Source organism: Trypanosoma equiperdum, assembly GCF_001457755.1.
Source record: "Trypanosoma equiperdum strain OVI genome assembly, contig: ctg_734, whole genome shotgun sequence".
Lineage (NCBI taxonomy): Eukaryota > Euglenozoa > Kinetoplastea > Trypanosomatida > Trypanosomatidae > Trypanosoma > Trypanosoma equiperdum.
In genome coordinates, this window is record NW_027124681.1 from 283 (window position 1) to 22,960 (window position 22,678).

Below are 22,678 nucleotides of genomic sequence, written 5' to 3' on the forward strand. Positions count from 1 at the left end.
TTAGTTGTCTAATAAATTGTGTATAACTTTTTGTATTTGGTGATTACCTTTTTACTTTGAGAGATGCGTTGGTTCTCTCTCTATTTTTTTAAGTGTTGTCGTAAAAATTGTGTATATCCTTATGTTTAATACTTTGTAAAATTAGATTGTCTTTCTATGATGAAGGGGCATCTCAGAGGGGCCTACTTTTAATTCGTGCCAGTGTGTTCCAGAGAACGGTGTAAGCTAAGTGTGTTGTGTGTCTTAGATTGAGGTGCATGATGGAAAAGATGATGTATTGAGGTTTGTGTTGGTTAACAGTGATACAGAAGGGCTGTCAGTCTCAGGAAAGCAGTTTCTGGGGGGTGGGGAGGGGGAGTAGGCGATAGAAATAAGAAGCAATTAAAAAAATAAAAAATGTTACCTTCACGACGGTACAGGCTCGATGGTCACCCGTTTTCGATATCCAACATTACACATACTGTTTAGATGAATGAAGATCTACCCTGATGCGATATTTGCCGCCGTTTGTTCTAACACCCACCAAAGTGATACCGCCATATCCGTCAGAGTGATCTGTCTCCTATTTTCTGTGGAGTGAGAACGCGAAGTAAGGGGGTAGTCGTCAAAAACCTCAACGGTGCGTGGGGTGACGAACCGTAGCGTCGCAAATGGTGTCAATTCCCTGTGACTTCCCATCGTTTCAACTTTGCAAATCTTCTTTTCCTCGCCTTCTCCATCTCCCTGGCCCACATTCTCTCCTCGCTGCTGTTTGCTTCGCCGCAGACTGAGGCGCCGAGGCGGGCCTCTTTCAAGTCCGTGGGTAGGAGGTGATTCAGAAGCTTCGACACCGCTGCTGTCTACATCCACACTTTGGCCCTGTTTCTTCACTAAACGTACCGAAGGAGAGGTACGAAATGACCTCTCGGCACGTTCGACAAGTTTCCAGAAACCACTACAGAATTGTCCCGGGATGACCGTGTCTCCCAAGACACAAACTTTGAAAACCTCCCACCACCCCGCGCCGCTGCTGGCGTTGGCAGCTCCATCATAAGGCGCGGCACCAGTTGCGGCGCTACGGTCGCTCTTTCTCTCCTTTTGGCGTTGGACAAGCGTAGCAAAGAGGCCTATGGCAACAAGCAAAGATTGATGTTGCTGATGCTCGGGCATAAGGCAGAGGGCAAAACCCGAGGCCCGCAGGCATCGGACGACTGGCCAAGGTGTAGCAAGAGCTAAATCAATTGCATTTGATGTTGCTTCGACTGCCCATGCATCAACCACTGGAAATATGTCACGTGGGAGAGTGCTGCATAGTAGTAGAGCCTCGAGTTGGAGATGCAGTGCACACTCAATAAGGCACTCGAGTTCTTCCTCACTTCGGCTGAAGAATGCAGAACAGGGAGCGCCCAAAGTGTCCCCACAACTTGCGGCATCTGTTGTAAAGCGTGAGACTGGGTAATGTGCATTGGTATTTGATTTCTCAACTCTTGATAAGTGCCCGTTTGACTTTCTCTCGTGGACAGATTGTTGCTTTGTGAATAACCCACGGCATCCAATGAGTCGGCGGGCGGTTGTGGACAGGGTAAACGTAATTGCTGCCAGGGGATCACGACCGACGGACGCTCGTGAGCCTCGCTGCAATGGCACGGTAAAAAGGGTGGGGCCTTGCTGTTGCTGTTGCTGGTGTATTGGGGCCCGCCGATTGTTATTATTTGCCGCTGCCGTTGTGGTTGGTGGTAGCAATTCAACGATGCGCCGCGATTCAGCAACATCTATGCGTACGAAGCTACATGTCGCAGCGCACATAGCACTCCAGCACCGCAACGGTGAAGTTCCTCCCGCATGAAGAGAGCCGTGCACAGCATGCCGTCTCGCTCTACCTACCCACTTTTCTTGAAGTCTTTCATCGTCTTGTGAGCTTCTGCTTGTCCGAGGAAGAAGGGGTAACACGTCGTTTGACCCCATGTGTGCTTCATCAAGCAAACGAACAACCAAAACTATGTCTCCAGCACCCTGTGAAGTTGGAGGTGATGAGGGCATCCGCAGCACAACGCCTGAACAAGAAACGACGCATGAGTAGAAGTCCCCCTCTTGAGTGGATTTTCCCGCGCCCCTGTACCCGGTAAGAGCCCGCGGAAGCCAAACGCCCACGCGTGACCCACGTCCAATCAGGTTGAAGTTTAACAGAAAAAACGGTGGGGGAAGTCGAAGTCGATACGGCTGCTGCTGTTGTGCTTCCTCAACTAGCAGGCAGCACAGTATACTGCAGAATGCCTTGAGGTGCGAGGAAAACCGCGGATCCATTTGCACAAGGTTGTGAAGGTGAGGAATGCTCTCAATGAGTGTCGCGTTTCCCACTAGTGCCACAATCTTAATTGCACAGGAGAAGTAATATGCGCGAGCGAACCGTTTCCCGCACTTGTCAACTGTGGCAAACCAATCACCCAATAGACCAGTGGCGGCACGTTGCACTTGAGTGCGTTCCTTAGACCGTATGTGAAAAGCTGAAGGGGCACCGCAAACATTGCCGAACTCAGCCTTCTCAGTAACCTTCTCATCACTATGAACAAAACTCGTCTTATTGTCGTCACCACCTTCCTCACTATCAGTGGCCGCAGGAATTTCATGTAACTGCAGGAACCACAAAACAGCCTCCACCCAAGAGGAATTTGTTCCTGCTCCCGCAGTCGGACCAGGCGTCTCTAGTATTTCACCCCCTTGCTTTCCGGGGGACCACTCCTTAGCCCACAGCGAACCGCTGTGAAAAAGAAGGGCAAGAAAGAGTTGATCAGACCCTAGTAGATGCCTCCAAATTTCAATACAGCGCCTCCACCGCTGGGCGCTGCTGCAAGCAGAACTGCCCTTATTACTAAAAGACGTAGCATTAAGCGATGCTTTTGTGCTGCACACTCCGTTACCATCATTCTCATGTTCGCGCTGAGCCGTCAACAACTTCTCCTCAGCTTCAACCTCCGCCTTCACCTCTGCTCCTTCGTATGTGGTTGTGTCGGCTTCCCAATCATCGTTTTCCACTACTTCTCCTACAAGGTGCTTGACAAGTGTCGGTAGGAGCCTTTCAAGTGCTCGGGACATATCCAAACCCACACCGCACCCCTCTGCGCTCTGTTTCCCGAGTCGTAGCCTCACACTTAGTTTTCCTGCTTTCCCGCTTTTGTTTTCTTTTTGACCTTCCGTGCTATTGTTACTGCTATTTCGCCCATTGCGGTGTTCATGTTGATGAGAGCGTGAGTAATGAAAGAGGACGTGCGTGGGAAAAAATGCCGATGACAAATACATTTAGTTTGTGATTGGAGGGAGATGAAGGAATGAAACGAAGCAGAGGCTGTGGGAACGTGCGAATATATTTCGCAACCACAAAGTCATTCGCAGAGTTCAGCCAAGGACGCGTCTCTCTCTCTCTCTCTCTCACACACAGACACACACACAGTTTCTTCATTCAGTTCCCGTCCACAGAGAATAGCTCGAAAAGAACAACCACTCTCTTGGTCACCGCACCGTGCCCCCAAAGAAAATCAAAGAAAAAGAAAAAAACAACTCCAATAGTAGTATTGTATTCATTTTCCCTTGCGTGGACAACTAGTACCACAACAAACTTATAGAATCCATCGCCGCAAAGTCTCCAAACACTCTCGACCCAACAACATGTGATCACGGCACATTAATGGTTCACACCAGTCCCAGCACTTTTTTTTTTTGGCGTGACACGTCGTAGGTACCACACCATAGTTCGCGCCTTACGGACACGTATTATAGAGGAAGTCCATCAATTTCACGGCGGTTTCGCCCTTATTCATAACACGCACGAATGCTTCATCGCATGTACGGAGAAAGAGATTCTGTCGTTTCTCCTCCGCGAGTGTACTTGGCACAGTTGGAACGTTGCCTGCAACACTCTCTGTGTAACGGCGCAATTGCGCCTCAACAAATGATACATCGGGATGTGAAGCGGGGAGAGCATCACGCGAGAAACGAAGAAAATTGACGGTATACTCGTGTCCAGGGAATATATACGTATGATTGTCTCGTTTTTGCACATCCGTCGCATCACACGCACTGCTCTCACAGGCACCGTTAAGATTGTACACCTTCCGCAGGGCGCTACACATAAGTACGGCGTCGCCCTCAAAAAAGGCACCAATGCCACCGACAAACATTGTATCACCGGTGAAGAGTGCAATACCATTCTCCGCCTTTTGCGGGTGGTACACCTTGTATAGAACGTGACCACTTGTGTGACATGGGGCGTCCAGCACATCTACCTTTAATTCCCCAATAGAGAAGTGATCACCTTCACGGACCTTTTCTGTGACACCTGGTATGGGTTCGTTCGCACCGCCGATAATACGGAATGCCCCCATAGCATTCAGTTTTTTCTGAAGGCTGATGTTTCCACCCGAATGATCGTGGTGTTTATGAGTGGAAAGGATTGTACGAAGATCGGTCGTGCGGTCGACGCCACCGAGGCGCCGTACATAATCAATTACTGGGTCGATGTCCACTGAAACGTCGACGGCAGCCAGTGTGTTTGTTGCCTTGTCGTGAATGACATACGAGTAGTTATCCTTCAATACAGGTATTACTGCCACAGTAAAGGCAGTCCCGATGCTCTTCACTACAACTTCCATTTTCGGTGGTGGCAGTCCACCTCAAAAATTGTTATCGAAGTTGTGAATAAACGGACAACCCCCCCCCCTCCTCTTCAGTGTATAGCCTTTCCACCACCTTTTGCCCTGACTCTACAAATTGTGTTTGACAATATTGTATACGGAACCGTATTTAGCGCTTCACAGTGAGGACGCTACTGGCAACGATGGCGACGGTGGTTTTGATAACCGATTTCAAGTGGGAACGGAGTAACGAATGCAAACCTTTTTTTTCTTTCTTCTGTTCCTTGGTTACCGAATCCAGCGCCCTAACTCTCCACTGGGTCTGATGTTAAAACTAAAAACTCAAAACAGATGCTTTTCAGAACCTGATGGGTGTGTGTGAGGGGAGGGATGGGAGAAATAACTGTGAAGGTTGTCGTCAGAGTGGAAAGTAACCAAACGAGTTTTGGTGAAGAAAGGTCTAGTAAATAAGCAATTGAGGAGAGAGGGGGAAAAAAAAAAATACTACAACCATAACAATAAGCGAAGAGGCAAAAACATACGCCGCCAGCGCATATTCGACCATCAACGAGGGGATGTGTGGTGAATTTCCGTTACAACCATATGATAGCGGGGGGAGAGAAAGGAGCAAATTTCTTCTTTCCCTCTTTTTTTTTCTACTATCGCCGCGAAAAAAAAAAAAGAGAATGATAACAATCAGATCATCGGCGCCCACGAAACTTCTCAAACACACAGACGTGGATAACCCTCCACCAATATTGCATCACTACCCCTCTTTTTTTCCCTTCCTTGCTGCACTCAATTTTGGCACCTCAAGCTCTCTCAACACCCTTGTTTTTTTTTTCTCCACTTTCTTCCCCTCCTCCTCGCTTCTCTCCCCTGTTCCTTCCAGAACCAGTATCATTTTTGAGAGCCCGTACAAGGATGCATATAAAATAACCACATATTGCTTGTCCTTCCCTTCTCCATCTCTTTTTTTCTTACCTTCACTTCAGAATACACACCAACTACGAATAAAAATCATATTGTTCATCACCCGTCTTGCGAGTGACTGTACGATAGGCACTTTCAATGTCTTTTGGTAGGACAACATATCTGTTCTTCCGCACCGCCAACATACCCGCCTCATGACAAATGGACTGAATATCTGCACCTGTAAGCCGTTCCGGTCGCGTGACAAATTCCTCCAAGTCAACCTCAGGTGAAAGGTTCATTCGAGATGTACAAACCTGGAAGACAAGCCGTTTCTGACGGCGATCGGGGTAGGGGAATTCGATCTTGCGATCAAGACGTCCAGGCCGAAGGATTGCGGGGTCCAGCGTATCCCAGCGATTGGTCGCCATGATAACTTTCACGTTAGTTGTCTGATCAAAACCATCCATTTGGGCCAACAGCTCAATTAACACCCGTTGAACCTCACGATCAGCACCGGTTTGCGCATCAAAACGTTTGGTTGCAATGCTGTCAACCTCGTCTATAAAAATAATTGCCGGGGCATTTTCTCGTGCAAGTCGAAACACATCACGCACCTTACGCGGACCCTCGCCAAGGTACTTCTGCACAAATTCCGAACCCACCACACTAATGAAGGCCGCATTCGTGTGATGTGCAACAGCTTTCACAAGCATTGTTTTGCCGGTGCCGGGTGGGCCGTAGAGCAAAACGCCACGTGGAGGGTCGATTCCAATCTGGTCGTATAGTGAGGCATGTGTAAGAGGTAACTCAACCGCTTCCCGAATTTCTTGTTTTTGCATGTCGAGCCCACCCACATCACTGTACGTCACGTTTGGCCTATCTTCTTTACGGAGAACGTGGACCGCCGAGTCTATTTCATTGGGAAGAATCTGGACGCATGAATTGCTGCCCTTATGCAACCCCACACTTGCGCCAGGTTTCAGTTTTTCCTTGTCCAAGGTGCTTAAAATGCGTACATAGTAGTTGCTGCTCGAACTACCACCTACAATACCACGACCCGCCTCTACTGCCTCCACAAAAGTGCCAAGTACCAATGGGACAGCTTGAATTCGTTTCACTTCCTGTTTGGCTGCGCTCTCCTCCTTTTGGAGATGGTGCGTTTCTGTTTTGCAGATCATCGTCTTGAGTTCAAGGTTTTGTATGCTTCGCACCAGCCGCTCATGTTCTTCATACAAACTCAACGTCGCCGCGGGGGTACCACCTGCAACTGCGGCATTTGTTGTTTGCGCTAAAAGTGAAGTCATCCACCCCTTCTTCACTACCTTACGTACGAAGAAACAATCACGTGTTCAGTACGCTTCTTTTTCTTCTTCCCTTTCCTGTCCTGTAGAGTCGGTTTGGTGCCTCAAAGCAAAACTCGGCCCGTTATTTTTTCTGTGCCCTCCACACACACGGAGCTTTATGTATCTTTCCCTCTTTCTTTCTTTTTTTTTTGTTTTCCACAATAATTTCTTATTTATCTTCACTACCGCAAGATATATATATATATATATATATTGCTCTCGCCACAAAATAAAAGAGTTCCCCGCACTCAACTGATAGTCAAATGATCGAATAACTCGTCAAATACAGACCAATCCCACCTCTCCTTCGTTTTGTTGTGTTGTTCCTTTTTTTTTTTTTGATAGCGGAAGGGCAGGTATGTAACATATGTAATGTTTGGTAAGGTGATGTGAGTGACAGAGGTAGAGGCAGAGATGGATGGATGGATGTAAAGATGGTAGAACATTTTTTTTAAAAAAAGAGAAGCAAATATCAGTTTAAATTTATGCACATAACCAATGGCCATCATCACGTCGCAATACTGCAAAATATAAATATATAATATCAAATATACATCCACCACAAAATAAGTATATATATATATATATATATATATGTTTATTTTAGCGGATGGAACAAAATATACGGGTGAGAAAAAGAAGCCACAGCGCCCCTCTACACAGTTGACAGCTCACCCCATCATTGCCAGTGGCTAGAGAAAAAAAGTAAAAAAAAACATAGGTTCACAAAATTATTAAAAACAGTGAAATTCAGAGATACAATATATTTAGATATATATGATGTATATGTATACCCTGTCAGTGAAATGCACATACATATACAAATCAGATAAACGAACGCGAAAGACGATCGTAGCAAATAAATACAAAAATACCGATACCCACACGCATATAAATAAATATGTATATTTGTGTGCGTATATTAGTAGTAGGAGGGGGGAAGCAATGACGTTAACGAGCAGAGATATCTCGTTTTCATTAAAAAAAAACAAACTTTTCCCTCCACGTTTCCGCGGTCTTTCTTCCACTACCGCACTGTAACGTCGTACAAGTGGAGACTGGACCTTAACGGATTATGCGGTGGGGAATTTTTTCACAAAGGAGGTGTGAAGCGCAAAAATAATAATAATAGGAGTTGTTGTTATTGAAAAATATGGGAACTGCAGTACGGGGGTAGGGAAGAAGATAAAATATAAAAAAAGAAGTGAGTCAGCCTCCGAATATATCTTTCGTCCAGCTGCCTCTACGCCACGTTTTCGCCTCACTTTCCTTTCCATTGCATGAATCGACGTTCATCCAATTCGACAGTTATACCGCTTTGGTGTCTTTCCCAACCTTCCTCTTCCTCTTTATTTCTTTCTTTGTGTGTGTCCTCACCAGCGATTCATCCATTTGACTTGCGCCAGTTATTTCTTTTCCTACTCGTGCGCCTCTTCATAGTACACATGGGCCTCCGATACGTCAACACATCCGCGCTGCCACCTTTTTTGGGCATGGGCTCGCTCGATCCTTGCAATCAGCTGATCTGCAGTTTCACGCAAGTTACTCAATGGTATTTTTCCTTCCGACGTGCCACCGCTGGAAACTGCACCGGCCATGGTATTGACAGAATCATTACGAGGCATCACACGAGCACCGGCGTCAGTCTCCCAGGAGACACGATTTCGACTCCGTTCAACACTGTATTGCTGTTTTGCTCCCCAATGCGTAGCTATGCATGGCGGAAGGAAGTTACCTTGGCGGGTACCTCCAGTGAGGGGATTGCAAGAAAGTTGTGGAGGTTGCGACAGGGGATTAAGCCGGGCCGGGGGGAGCACCGGGAGGGGCCGTTTCTTCTTTTTCCTCACATTTTCCGGTGACTCGGCATCAGGATCGGATTCGGCGTACACATTGCTGCGCGTATTGGTTGAAATCACCCTACCCGAGGAGCCAACGTGCCCACTAGTGATGGTGATAGTCGGAGCGTGAGCTGCAGTACACATATCGACGGTGCTATCTGAAGAGCTTGACGTTTCCTCACCGAATGACGTACTGCTATCAGATGTGCAAACAGGAGCTGTGTTCGTGGTTACCTTTTTTGATTGGTGCCGGCAAGAGACTTCCATATCTGAACTACATGTTTGAATCATCTCACAGCACTGCTCTAGTGCGCTGCGCAGCTTTCCTGAAGCGGCATATGGATCCTTCAGTGCATCGGTAATCAGTTTCCTCATTTCCACCAAGACTTTGCTCATGCGAGCCTCATTACAGTTGCCGTCACACACGTCTTGCCTCGAAACATCCTCAGCACATTCCTCATCAGGGATCGACTGTGTCTCCTCACTCTTCTGTACAGACCCTTTTCGTAGCACCATGAGTATTTTCATGCACCGCCGCCTGTACACGGCAGCGGTCCTTCGGAGGTCACCAATTTCTCTCAGAAGAAGCATTACTCCGTTCAGTGCGCTCGTGGTATCAAACACGTCCTGTACCTCTCCTGCACTATAGTTTCCATCATCCCACCCCTTCGGCAATACACACAGGTGTTCGCAGGCACGCATGATACGGTGTGATGTGCTTTTACGTTCAGAAGCTCCATATACCGCAAAATTAAGCCCATCCCTGCAAACGTCTCCCCGCGAGCCATACTCATTCACCACTAGTTGCCGCAATGCTTCCTTCAGTGACAGCACCATTCCTTGCGAAGGCGCCCCAATGGAATGGGAGTTGCTGACGCCTTGTCTCTTAGTAATTGGAATGCGAATCTGCTCATCTATGTATCCAGCGATTAGCAGGCAGAACGCTCGCGTGTTTTGATTGCCAATAGGACGTCTGGCACTTTTCCCCAGCAGATCGTCTGCAGGAACGGCAGCAGCATCGGTCACAACCTTCAAACAATCACAAGAAGGCGCGCACATGCTCCAGCCAACTCCCGCGCTTTTACGTGGAGTATGTGTATACCAATCGGAACGGTTTATTCCTGCTGTTGGTGATAAAGAAAAAGTTGTGCAAGTGTATGTATATATATGTGGTTTGAATATGGTGATAAAGCCTTGTCCCCTCCGACCTGTACTGCGCCACCAATATTTGCTCGAGTTGATTGTACGTTGTATAGTAAGCACGACAAGAATGTGGCTACCAACCTGCAATTGCGCAAGTTCCTGTGGGTTGCGGCTTTTTGCAGATGGGCAAGAGAAGGGAAGGTAAAAGACCCTTTCAAAGTGGCGACGCAAAGAAACTAGAACAGTGGTGGCCGGCTAGCTTCCATTGCGTTTATACAAGTATTTGTTGATTCGAGTTGAGAAGAGAAAAGCCATGGGATCGAAGGGAAACATATATGCGAAAAGAAAGATTAGGGGAAAGGAGGGGGAAACACCACAAGAAGACGACAAAGACAAGAAAACGGAGGGAATAAGTATTTATCAGGACTAACACCAACGTCGGCGGCCGAATGAATCAGGTGAGAAAAGGGGGGGATAATTTAGCAAATTGTAGACAAATATGTCAAAGATGTGATGGGGGAAAATGGTGATAACCTCTTGTAGGCAAATAAATGGATATGTGTACCCATCTGTAGCCTTGTGGGCGTGTCTGTAAATGAGTGCACGTGATATGAGCACTTGTTTATCAGAAATGAACATAACAACAGACCAGATGAGAGATTAATGCCGCAAAACACTACAAAACAAAAACGGCCGCATGGGTGCAACAACGCTTACACGCCTCCATGGTGACAAAACAAGCGGGATGATATATCAAAAAGCGAGGAACCGATGGGAAAATACCTACGGAAAAGAGGAAAGCATTTCGTGCCCTACTCCGTGTTACTTTCTGCAAGAAAAACATGGCAAACAAGCTAGTATGTGCACATCCACCTTCTCAAATGGATATTTAGCATATAACCAGGCACTCAGACAACAATAAAAGGGAAGGAACCCCGTGCACGCACACACGCAAACAACCCTTTGCGCCCCTTTCGTTGCAGCATCCGCCTGACTCCCACACCCGCTTAAGACATAAGAAAAATGCACATCTCCACATCATCGAAACACGAAGCAGGCTTTTCCTCATCCTGACACTCCCTTACTGAACATTTGTAGACTAATATGCAGTTTTAGCTGATCCACGCAAAAGATGAAACAAATCATTTACGCGGTTTGGGAATAAAGTATCGTCGCGTCCATCACCACTTTCTTCACCGACGGCCTTCCGACAGCGTTCATACAAAACGATGTACGGAGTCTCATGCGGTCCGACGACACCGCTGGAACCTTTGAGGACAGCATCAATATCCTTGGACTGTACCGACGATATGTGCGAGTCATTTGCTAACGCCCACAAGCCATCTTCGTCATTCTCCCTCTCCCCCTTTACCTCCGGGCATTCCTTCCCAGTTGAATCAGCGCCTGAAGGATGAAAAAGAAGTGAAAAATAGTGTCCGGAGTACACACCGGGCCCATTATGCAGCAAAACACCCCTCAGTTTGTATTGCACTTGGATGTCAACAAGCTCATCGCATTCTCCACGCTCCTCACGATGTGCGTTAGGATCAGGTGAGGTAATCATATTACCCATATTTCCATCATCTTGACTACTATGGAGCGGTGAGCGACTTGATTTCCTTTCCACTCGAACTGGAACATGCAAACACTTCTCGATAGCCACTGCGTCCATCACTTTTTCGTGTGACTCCGAAGCGTGCGAGTACTGAAAGCGGTTCAGCTGCAAAATGAGGTAGTGTGGAATCCCTTCAACGGCGCTCTCTTCCACAACCCCTTGGGACTGTTCATCTTCCTCATTCTCAAAACGTGCACCTAACCCTGCCGAATGATTAACCGTTCCGTGCATGGCGGTGAACATCTCCGCCTGCTCATTGCTGCAACAAGATTCACAGAATATCATATTTTCACCTTGAAGGACCTCCCTTGACTCGCGGTAGTTCAGAACCCTGCCGAGTAATTGCTGCAAGGACCGCTGAAAAGGCACCCCTGCATTATTCTCATTCTCCTCAGCGTCGCACGACGCACAATCAGATTTACTTTCTACCCCTCTCATGGAAGCGTTATCCGTGTGATATGTGGTTATGGCCACACGACCATCGGCAGATAGTGCTATTTCTGTACTTTTGGAAATCTCCCGCTCATCGTTGGCAGTTGGCCCCTGAGCAGCGACACACGCAGATGATGTTACATGTGCTGCACCGTCACCATCACGGCGCAGTGGAACAGTAACAATCCAAAATGGGGCCCGCCGTGAGCGTGCCGCTCCGCATCCACTGCACTTAATGGTGGACACGAGGTTCCCACCAAACCACCTTGAAACAAGCATGGGCCGCTGCTTCTCGTCTTTGCGTTTCCCAAACTTGGTGCCCGAATCAGAGCAGTCTTCATTGCTCTCATCTTGTCCCTCTATGTTGTCATTTTTTTCTGTAAACACGAAGTTGTCGATACGATCCATCAATGCCATAGCAAATTCGGAGGTATCGTGCTGGCGACCGTCGTTAAACGGCGGCGGCAAACATTGCTGCAGACGGTATGTATCAATGGCACAGCTATTATACCCGTTGCGTAGATGCCAGTGCATTTGGCTTAGAATAAGTGCCACCATAACAACTAGTTCGTCGGCACCACGAGAAAGCTTGTGGAAAACCGCCGTCGTCACTTTAGTTGAATCAACATTATTTTTTTTATTACTGTTGATGTCAGCGTTGCCGCCAGCGTCTTCGCCAACTTGCCCATCAGCAGCGCCTCGCTCGCTGAGTACCTGGAGGACACCGCGCACCAATTCCAAGCTAAAATATTTCGCGGTGAAAAGAAGCTGAAGAAAGCTATTTACGAAGCATGTATTTCCAGCATTCCTAAGGCCCAAGAAAAGTTGACAAACCGCAGAGACCGCCTCTCCCGATTCCTTACCACGCCGAGCAGCAGCCAAGTTGCCTAATCCGTCTGCCATTTCGAAGTTGTCGGCATTTCTTCTGGGGCCATCGAGTGACGGGGCTAATTTGACACCAGGTGCCGCATACAGTGGTTTCATTACCTCTCCGCTCGGGCAGCAGCTGGAAAGTTGTTTTCGACCCGCACCGTCGGCCCCACCTGATGAGTTTTTGTAATAATCTAGGAAAAGTCGGGGGATATGTCCCCGAAAGAGATTCGCCACTGTACTCAACTCATCTCTCGTCATATTTACCGGCGTGCAGCACCGCTGCAGAGCTGGGAACACACTAAAGCATGCAAGGGAGAAGATGAGATGTGGCGTGGTGGATTTGGTAAACCTCCACACTTCTTCCGAAATCATTTCGAGGGCAATGCGTCCCACCATACTAATATCACCGACCACTGGCCTCGTCACCTCGGCCAAGTTCCCCAATGATTCTGTTATCAAGTGTACGAAGGAGGGCACATCATTGTGCATTGAAGTCTTTAAGAGGGAACAAAACGCACTCACTGTGTACAAGCCGCTGCCATCCGCGGCTGGGCCGCCAACTGCACACCCAGGAATGCTATCGGCAGGAATCGTATCATTAAGTGCAAAAATATGGAGCATCTTCAGTATTGAGTACGCCCTTTGGAGTAGCAAATGGATTACTATTTGCTCGGATCGCCCATTATTGTTGTGACGGCAGTCAAATGGATCCTTGTGGCATCCGAAAAATTGCGCAGCAACCGGAACGCCATTCCGTTGCGCAAGCGGTGACTTTTTGAAATCGCTTATTTTCCTTGCGGCAGTCGAAAGGATCTCTCCCGCAACTCTGTGCAAACACCAAAGTGCTACGTCTAGTGGTGGAAGGGATGACTCAATACTGTCTGTCTCATCGTCGTGTGATAAGGGAGAAGTTGCTGTCTCTACTCTTCTTCTTCGTCTCCCTCGCCCACTGAAGGTTTCCTGCCGTGGCTTCGCGAAGTTGACGCCGAACGCGAGAAACCCAGAAACAGCTCCAGCAAAAAGCGATGGTTCAGCTGACCCAGCAAGGCTACTAAGAACGATCCCGGCAATGGTCCCATCGGCAGTCGCAAAATTGTTCTCCCCTGACCCCTCACTACTAACCTCATCCCTGCTCATTCCGGTTTCCCGTGAGCGGGTGAAGACATCCATCCGGGAATTATGGTAGGCCGTCTGCAGGGCGCTGCGCACCAAAGCTAACCCTAGCGGTGAAACATTTTCCACGTAATTACGACTCCTTTCGACGCGCATTCCAATATCTGATATGCGGCCAACAATAAAGTTTATGACATCGCGTTGACATGGTAGTGTAACTTTCTGAGATTGCCTAAAAAGGGCTGGTGAATTAAGTTGCAGCAAAATATCAATAAGTGATGGTTGCGCACGCCGTTCCGCCTCTCCTTCCTCTATGGAGTATTGCTGCGAAAGAAAGTCACTGCCCGCACTAACCATCACACGGTCGGGTATTCCCTCCGGCTTCCGCAAGAAAAAAAGTCTTTCCTCACCCTCGTCTCCAGCAAACTGTGCAAATGTACGTACTCACGTACAGTTTTTATTCCTCACTCTTTAAAAAAAAAAAAGCGTATCGGCTCACGCGTCCTGCACTAGCACTTTGACGCCCTTGAGAATAAATGGGTGCCTATTTATTTGCCTTACGGCCGTCTCACAATGTTTTTTGTTACTTCCCTACTTTATAATAGCAACAACAATTGTAACCGTTGCTGTTACTGCCCTTATATATAGGGTCTTAATGTGTATTCCCCTACTCTCGCTCAAGAGAAATGAAAAAAGGGGGTGAATAATCGAAAGACCACAACACATGTACGTACGCTGACGGGGAAAAGATAGAAGGAAGAATGCACAGAATTCACCAAGGTGAAAGCGGAGGAGTTTGCGTGCAGATGGGATTGAGGAAGGAACAAGTGCACGTTCAATGAAGTTTCGGTTTTTACTTCACACGTGCATTTAGATTCTCCACCTCTCCACTTGACAGGCACGGGCAGACGTAAGACTACGCAAACCCCAAAAATTCACAACGACACAGAAAGATGTCTTTCCTCTTTCTGCTTGCCCCCACGTATTAACCTTTCCACTCAGCAAACCTCGTAGGTAAGTCACTGACTATTGCAGTGGTGCGCAGGCGATAGTGGAGAGTAAATCATAAAGTCAAGAGCCAAAGTCATTAGTCCCATCCGCTGCGCAGGCCTTCTCAACAAAAATGAGCTCACTGGTGATATCCATTATTTTCAACTTCTCACCGGTATCCGCGCATATGTGGCAACGAGAAATCGAAGAAAGACAAACTCCCATTGTGAGGATTCAAATTAGTCTGTACGAAACTGATCAGCTAAGCGCAAGCAAGGAGGACCTCGCTTTAAACTCTCGCATGTTAACGGTCGCCATTCCCGTCAATTGCAGTTCCACTAACGATCGTATCAGCGATTCATCCGAAAGCTGACAAATTCGCTGTATTAGAGAAAGTGGCACAAATTGCTGCTTAACGTTAGAGCTTGCCATCGCATGGGAGGTGAGAAGGTGCAATACTCGCACCGAGTCAGGAATTAGGGGACTGAAAAAGTTATTGTACGCCACACCACAGTACGTGTCTCCATGCCGCAGAGCCTCACTTGGAGTACCCTCATCACATTTACCGCCGGCACACGGAAAGGCTCTTACAGCCTTCTGCACTTCCTCCAACGAGTCGTGCGGTGGGAGCACGGCCAAAAGGGTGGAGCGGAGCAACTCTGTTGCCAGCGACACCTTTGCGCCGGGTACGGCCATAATTGGTGGTAAAGAAAGGGGCCTTCTCATTACGTACTGTTGTTCCTGAGAAAGTTCGTCGCGAATATACGCCCCAGAGCCTGTTAATGCGTTAGGCACGAACACCGGAACGCAGCTGGTCAGTGCCTTGGACAAATCGGTAGGCCCCACCGACTTCGGCGATAAGCGCTCCACATACGCGGTCAAACCGGGTATACGTTTCAGCCGCGTCAGCCTACCGAAAACAAGGTCTTCGTACAGTACAGCGAACGCAACAGCCTCATTCAATAGATGACCATCTGCCCATTCACAAGCGGCAGCGAAGAGGATGTTCAGAAGCTCGATGCTATTAGAAAGCTGTGTCATATTCTCATGGTAGCCTCTCGATGTCCCCTGCACCACATTTGCTGGAGAAGTTGTGACATCATTAGCCTCACTCATTGTGGCATGCACCGAGGAGGATAGTGCGAAGGGAGAGAGCAGTGAATGGAGACCCACCACGACATCCGAAAGTTGGTGTCGAAACGCCCAGAGCGACTGCAACTGCCGAAGCAACAACGGCGGCAGTATCACTGGGAAACGGCGAAGGGCCTCTCGCAGAAAGCAACAGAAGGGCAAATTTTCGTACCGAACAAAAAATAAACTCGGTTTGGACCCTTGCAATTTCGCGGCGTTTTCTTGCTCGTTTTTTCCATGGTTCACGCTGTTGCCGTCGCAACTACCATCCGCCTCGACACCACGTGATTCCATTGGAGCGCTCAGCCACAATTTAAGACGCTCAAGGAATGGTACACATTCATTTTCCTCACCACCACCCCTATCAACATCCTGCCGGCGGTGCAACATTCGATCAACAGATCCTTGGAACAGTTTCACGCAATAGTGACAACTCATAGGACCTCTCAGCGACTCCTCAAGCAGTGCGCCGCCGTAAGCGAGATCGTCCGGGAGCAGAAGTACAGAGAAGCGAATACGAGTGCGTCGAGTTGACTGCCTCACGCGACATAGAGCAGATAGCGAACTAATGTCATACAGAAGCAGTGTCAGAGGATCTTTTGTACGCCGCGATCTTTCAGTTGCAGAACTACAGTTTCCGCCACCTACAGCAGCACGTTGTGCATTTCCCGCATTTGCACAGCACCGAACAATAAACAGTGCATATTTAACGCATAGACCGCAACCCCGTCCATGCAGTTGTCCCTGTGCTCGACGTCTTGGGTTATGGAAGTGGGTGTGCGCGACTCGCCCCGCTAATCCGGATTTTTCATCATCGTCTCTACGGCGCTTCGCGCCCGAAAGGTAAATGTTACTGCAGTCGACACCTGTACCCCCTTCTCCTTCTTCCCCATCCTCCGCGTAAACGGCATCGCACCAATTCCGCGCCGCCTCTATACAATTAAGTCGTAGCACGCTGGCACTGGCATTGTAGGCACTTGCCCCCCGAGAACTGTCTTCAAGGCCCCGACAGTCGGGCATCAAGTTTACGGTGAAGACACGAAATCCCCGTCTCTCAAAGTCTTGTACGAGCGCGACTCGCTCCTGATGGGATGTAGAGGGTGCGAGAGAAACCTCTGCTGCTATAGCAAGTGGCAGGAACCCGTAGCAACCAAGTAGAGTGTTGGGTATCTGGAGAGAATCACTTTTAGTGTCACCGTCTCCATCGGCCCGATTCAAAACTGTTGAAGGGCTCTCCTCCCAGGCCTCTCCACGGAGAAAGGCAAGTAGTGCATTGATTCCTTCGGACATGAGTAGGGCCGCGACTCGCGCAGCAGCTCCATCGAGTATAGCGAGAACATCACTCATTCACTTCTTACAAAACACAAGAGAGCACGAACGGTGTCTCTCCCGTCTTTGTTGTGATTTCGATAGAGAAATTGGGTGACAAAAAAAAAAGGTCAGGTATGCATAAAAGCACAAACACATATGTATTTATTTATTAAGACATTCACATAATTCACAAAATCTGTCTTTTTCGGAGAAAGGGAGTGACATGGTGTGTTTCACGCACGCCCTGAGCTTTGGTGACGAGGAAGCAACGAGACCTTTATAATGATAACTTGTCGAACTCGGTAACACCCTCGCCATCGCCACAACACGGCACGCTCACGCGCACCACGACACGGTAGCAGAAAAAGTACTTGTTTAAGCTACAAAACGTAATTTCAGCACCCGCGCAACGGCGTGCCCCTTTTCGCTCTCATACAGTCAACTAAGCGGGGGTGATTGTTTCTGCCGACGCCACGGCGTGGCAGTACTTCGAGCAATATAGGGTCCCGTCGACGGTGGAACTCCCACAATCACGATGCATTTTATTCCCACACCTGCACACCAACAATTCCTCCACTTCGCCGTACAATTCACACACGACGCAACACAGGGGCTCCCCAGGGTTCGTTGTAAAACCGTCCACGGAAGTGGCGTTATTTGCCCCATTCTTCGATGCAACACTTCGCTTCATGTTCGTGAGTGCGGGAAACAATACTTGCCCCACGTCACCGAACATTTGTATGTACGATTTATGCTCTTCTGCTGCCTCTTTTTCACGCTGTTTTGACGCAGCGGCTGTTCCCGCAGCCACAGCATCCCTACTCGTCTTCGCTGCACGCACCGCAGCATCATCCATATTGAGCTTCGTTGCGATACGAGCCATGCGCGCTTCCTCACGCTTTTTCCTGTCCCTGTAGTATTTATCGTCGCTGTAGTCATCGTCACTGCTCCCGCCTCCCTCACTATCGCTGCTACCACTAGTGCTACTATCGCTACTGTCAGCGGCGCTGTCACCATTCCTATCGCTAACATCAGCGGCAGCGTTCACATCTATGTTCTCTACCTTTTCGGCAAGCGCTTCACCTTCTCCATCACCATCACCGGCATCCGTAACTTCACCTGATGCTGCTTTTAGGGGTCGTCTTTCAGGCACTACAGGCGGCTTGGGAAGTGGTGGCACGTCATGCACCTCCAATTCATCGTCTTGAACCATGGGCGAAACCGCGGTGGCCCTCGGAGAAACGGAACACTTTACGGTTATTTTGGTGAGTTTGATTGCACACTTGAGAAAGTGCAGTAGGCGTCTGTGAGAGTCAGCACTCACGACGCGCTTTCCAACCAGTTGCGCAAGCAATATATTGCCTGCTGTGCCCCAGCAATTCACCATACGGGTAGCCACAGACGATGGCCCCCCTAAAGAACTTTTGTTATCGCCGGAACCGGAGAAGGAGCTGACGACTTGGTCCACAATACCAGCCACCACGGCATCAGGTAATAATATCTGCCGCTGGAAGCTAAGTGGTAGTTCTACTCGCTGCTCTATATTTGCTGCTTTACTGCCCAATCTCCGTTTTTCGTAGTTGTCACGATGTAGCCGCCTTGCGTATTCTGTAGCTATATCCATAAGCATTTCAACTCCTTGTAATGCCATAACGTCCTCACCACCGCTGCCGGCATTGCCAGCTAAAGCTCCATGTAGAGGTTGGACTGCATCACTCCCATCTTGCTCTTTTTTCATTATATGAAGAGCACCGAGGAGTCTCATTGCCTGCGAAATCTCGAGGCGACGACCTTGCCATCGCTGAATCGCAACGACGGCAACACTGCGAAGATCGGACCTCCGCCCCATTAATGGGTCACTTGTGCAGTCGAAGTAAAAGAAGAAGTTAAGCATGAGCGCATGGTCCAAGGAAAATTACGTACACGCATCTCCGTTATTCGTTTATGAACATGCTCAGCGTTAATATGAGCCAAGGAAAATGACGGGGAGGGAGGCAGAATAATACGCAAACAAGTGCTTGCACGCTTCGGTACACACCCCTCACCAATAACAAAAAATAGTAGTAAGAGTGACAGAGGGTTTTACCTTATGGTGTTGCATTCTCCTGAATCCTAACTTCATGCTATATCCGAAACCTCCGGTACCCGCAAGTAATTCAGTAATGGTTTACAACCCCAACGATTATTACTCTTTTCACGTGTTTATGTTGTCAACGGTAAAATTACTTTGGGTTTTGTTTGCTCAGCAGCACAACCCGGCGTCGTGACACACAACGCTCACTAACTCCCAGGGGATAATAAAGTACACGGCACCACATGGGGGTTCTCTCAGCATCTAGTAACCAGTGTGTTTGACCCTCCCCAATTTCATATTTGAAGACGTCACGCGGAAAATCAGCACTTTCCTGGTCGTCTTCGTTAGGGCTGACGGTGTCGAATACAGCGTCACAATCCTTTGCAACATCTTGCACAAATTGCTCGGGTATTGCCTTATTAAGATCATTCACACCTTCAGCACCACATTGACATGTCGCGTTGCCATCACCTGACGCAAAGGGAAGCGGCATGGCACAGTCCACACCCAGACTCCGTATAAAGGCAATCCGAGCATGAAGTGGATCGAGAAAAAATGATGAGGGAAAGCGGTACCACTCACGGCCTACGCAAAGTGTATAAAGAGTTTTCTCGCCCTTCTGTGGGGCATCACTTGCCTTTCGCCTGGCCAGCTCTCGTACCGTAGCGTAATTGTCATAGAGCTTCTGCTGTGGTCCCACGTAGAATTTGTGGATGGCCGCTGTGCGTGATAGGGAAACCGTTACAATAAAAGACAACACAATGCAGCCCGTAGTGAGAAAGAAGGTGTGGCGCATGCGTTGGAGCCAACAGCCAGGGAGTTGTTTGCGGCGGCCACTGGGTTCAGCTCTCGTACTCGCGCTATGTAGCACCGCTCCGTTCTCGCTGTTCACAGATCTCGCGGTTCCTGCAAACGTAAGGTGTGTAAATGACAACGCAGCGGCCAGTGCGAGAAATGGAAAAGCGGGGGACATAAACCGCTCTTCTTTGTGTGACACCTTCAGCCAAAAGGCAAACCACAAAAAGAAGGGTGAAATGTAAAGCAATCCTCGTCCACGCGAAACCGTAGGTTCGACTGGCCTAGTATCTGGCTTGGTGGTCGGCGACTTCTGTGTTTTCCGCCCCTTTTCCCCAGTCGTCTCTCCAGCATCAATCTCATCAGAATTCGTTGTCGCATTACTCACCCATGATGTCGTCGAGGGCTTAAGCAATACGACAAAGGGAGATAGAAGGCAAGCAACAAACATCAGATGCGCGTTCAAGAGTAAATTCTTAAAAAAGAAGTACCACGGTTCGACACCGTAGAGCTCGGGACCACGTCCCTCACCTCCCATAAACATGTTGTACCGCACGAGATTCAAAGCGCTCCACGTGATTTTGCCATTGCCACCATGGCAACCATTGTAATATAGTGTGTCAAAATACACGGAAAGTGGCACAACAACTGCGAGTGAAAGTAATAGCGAAACGGTAGAGGCGAGGGGAAACCTCACGAGCATATCCAATGCCATCGGCACCGCCAGCAAGGCGGCGAAAGGCCAACCAATCACTGTGGATGAGACGACGGAGAATACGGTGCCGAAAATAGCGAAATTTATGGCCTGGAACTGCGAGCCACCCATCACCGACCTTTTCATTCTTGATGGAACCTTCCCTTCGACACGGGTGATACATTTCACAAGACTGCCGTCCGTTCGTAGCCAGCAACCCACCGCAACAAAGTAATTTATCATGGCGTAACTTGTGGGCAGGATACTCACTGCTGCATGTGTGATGGGGTAATTAAACAAAAGAAGTGTGAGTGCTGCCGCTGCAACTCGTTTACCAAACACCTTCCTAACGCCACCAACGAAAAAAATCTCGCTTAGCGCCGTGACAACACCGCTAAATGCTCGAAGGAGAAAGTACACATCTATGTTACGCAGCCCTGAGGGGTTGTATATGCTAACAGCCTTGCTAATTATCGTTATAGGACCGACGTAGAGCCATGAAAAAAACCACGACCGCAGCGCAAAGCGAGGACAGTTCTCCCACGTTTGAAGGCCACTGCCGTACATCAAGAAGTGCATCGGCTCCAAGAAATTGAATGTTTCATCGCAATCAGCAATAGGAAGAATGTACGAGGCAAAACAATGACTAAGCACTAAAAGCACCGCCCCGAGAAAGAGCCACATGCCAAGCACCTTTTGACGAAACTAATTTGTACCCCCTTTTCCTCCTATGACTTCAAGGACACACAAACACAAAGACAAAAAAGAAAAAAACGTACACACACACACACACAGACACAGAGGTGCACACGTGGGGATATCACACCTTTGTCTTCCTTTTGAAATAATCAATTATGTTTACTGAGAGTAAGAAGAAAAAAAGCAAAGAACAATTAGGATGATACAGTTCGTGAAGAGGGCACAAAGGAACAGAGAATCTTGGAAAAGGAAAAATAAAATATCAAATGTCAGACGCAAATAATACTCAACTTCACGTCACATTACTTTATTCGGGTTGCGAAACATAAGGATAAAGAGACAACGTGTGTGTTGGTATAACAATAATGAAGGACTTCCTCAATTTAATTTTTCTCAACCGATAAGAAAAAAATCAGAAGGACAAGACCAAGCATACACAAGTCCCAATTCCCTCCCTCCCTCCCTCCATTTCGTTCATTCACTCGTTGGCGCGCACGTGTATACAGATGCGGACGTTACTGGTGTAACTGCTGCCAAACTTCTTGTCGAGCGACGGAGCGCAAAAAGGAGCCAAAGCAAGGAAGCAAAAATAGAAATATAAATAACGAAGGAAGGAAGGAAGGAAGGGAAAAAGCACAAGGCACACTGCAATGCACCACGAATACACGACCTCAAAAGAAAAGGTAAGAAAAGAAAAGAAAGAGCAACAGAAGAGAGAAAAAAAAGAGGGGATATTAGACGTAAAGCAGTATAAACACCGTGTGGATCATCTCCTTCGTTTCGCTTGAAATGACGAAGAGATGCAACTGACAATTCCAATAGTGACTTTTTGTTCAGGCACTTAATCCACCCACCGGCACCGACACTCGCTAAAACGTCTAAGACAGTAATGGACGACTCACATGCAAGCACGTACACTCCTGCACGCAGGCATGTGGTTAAGGGAGGGGGAGAAACCTGAGATCCCAAAGGCTTACACCGGATGTGAGAAATCATCAAACATGAAACGTAGCTGGAATCAAAAAGAAAAAAGCACATAAATAAGTTAGCCGCGAAATAAAGCTTGCGAAGCGAACACATGGACTCACACGAATTGGGGGGGGGG

General features: G+C 48.2%; 8 protein-coding genes and 1 pseudogene across 9 annotated transcripts; all 9 read right to left on the reverse strand.

Moving 5' to 3' along the window:
* Nucleotides 1–480: 480 nt before the first annotated feature.
* TEOVI_000334300 (uncharacterized protein) lies at nucleotides 481–3,072 on the reverse strand (the record flags this gene model as incomplete). Its single annotated transcript, XM_067226261.1, has 1 exon — nucleotides 481–3,072. One exon carries the CDS (start codon nucleotides 3,070–3,072, stop codon nucleotides 481–483), a length of 2,592 nt encoding a protein of 863 aa, XP_067082362.1.
* A 662-nt stretch (nucleotides 3,073–3,734) lies between these two features.
* Nucleotides 3,735–4,625, reverse strand: TEOVI_000334400 (glyoxalase II; the record flags this gene model as incomplete). Its single annotated transcript, XM_067226262.1, has 1 exon — nucleotides 3,735–4,625. The coding sequence occupies one exon, from the start codon at nucleotides 4,623–4,625 to the stop codon at nucleotides 3,735–3,737; it is 891 nt and encodes a 296-aa protein (XP_067082363.1).
* A 989-nt stretch (nucleotides 4,626–5,614) lies between these two features.
* Nucleotides 5,615–6,826, reverse strand: TEOVI_000334500 (proteasome regulatory ATPase subunit 3; the record flags this gene model as incomplete). Its single annotated transcript, XM_067226263.1, has 1 exon — nucleotides 5,615–6,826. The coding sequence occupies one exon, from the start codon at nucleotides 6,824–6,826 to the stop codon at nucleotides 5,615–5,617; it is 1,212 nt and encodes a 403-aa protein (XP_067082364.1).
* A 1,457-nt stretch (nucleotides 6,827–8,283) lies between these two features.
* Nucleotides 8,284–9,762, reverse strand: TEOVI_000334600 (uncharacterized protein; the record flags this gene model as incomplete). The annotated part of the gene is made up of 1 exon (XM_067226264.1): nucleotides 8,284–9,762. The coding sequence occupies one exon, from the start codon at nucleotides 9,760–9,762 to the stop codon at nucleotides 8,284–8,286; it is 1,479 nt and encodes a 492-aa protein (XP_067082365.1).
* A 1,183-nt stretch (nucleotides 9,763–10,945) lies between these two features.
* Nucleotides 10,946–14,236, reverse strand: TEOVI_000334700 (ubiquitin carboxyl-terminal hydrolase, putative; the record flags this gene model as incomplete). Its single annotated transcript, XM_067226265.1, has 1 exon — nucleotides 10,946–14,236. The coding sequence occupies one exon, from the start codon at nucleotides 14,234–14,236 to the stop codon at nucleotides 10,946–10,948; it is 3,291 nt and encodes a 1,096-aa protein (XP_067082366.1).
* An 891-nt stretch (nucleotides 14,237–15,127) lies between these two features.
* TEOVI_000334800 (uncharacterized protein) lies at nucleotides 15,128–17,347 on the reverse strand (the record flags this gene model as incomplete). The annotated part of the gene is made up of 1 exon (XM_067226266.1): nucleotides 15,128–17,347. The coding sequence occupies one exon, from the start codon at nucleotides 17,345–17,347 to the stop codon at nucleotides 15,128–15,130; it is 2,220 nt and encodes a 739-aa protein (XP_067082367.1).
* Nucleotides 17,348–17,753: 406 nt separating this feature from the next.
* On the reverse strand, nucleotides 17,754–19,160 carry TEOVI_000334900 (uncharacterized protein; the record flags this gene model as incomplete). Its single annotated transcript, XM_067226267.1, has 1 exon — nucleotides 17,754–19,160. The coding sequence occupies one exon, from the start codon at nucleotides 19,158–19,160 to the stop codon at nucleotides 17,754–17,756; it is 1,407 nt and encodes a 468-aa protein (XP_067082368.1).
* Nucleotides 19,161–19,533: 373 nt separating this feature from the next.
* TEOVI_000335000 (dolichyl-P-Man:GDP-Man5GlcNAc2-PP-dolichyl alpha-1,2-mannosyltransferase, putative) lies at nucleotides 19,534–21,558 on the reverse strand (the record flags this gene model as incomplete). The annotated part of the gene is made up of 1 exon (XM_067226268.1): nucleotides 19,534–21,558. One exon carries the CDS (start codon nucleotides 21,556–21,558, stop codon nucleotides 19,534–19,536), a length of 2,025 nt encoding a protein of 674 aa, XP_067082369.1.
* A 493-nt stretch (nucleotides 21,559–22,051) lies between these two features.
* Nucleotides 22,052–22,653, reverse strand: TEOVI_000335100:pseudogene (annotated as a pseudogene). Its single transcript is given in 2 exon segments — nucleotides 22,052–22,288; nucleotides 22,291–22,653. Coding segments are annotated over 2 exon segments (600 nt in total).
* Between the last annotated feature and the right edge of the window lie 25 nt (nucleotides 22,654–22,678).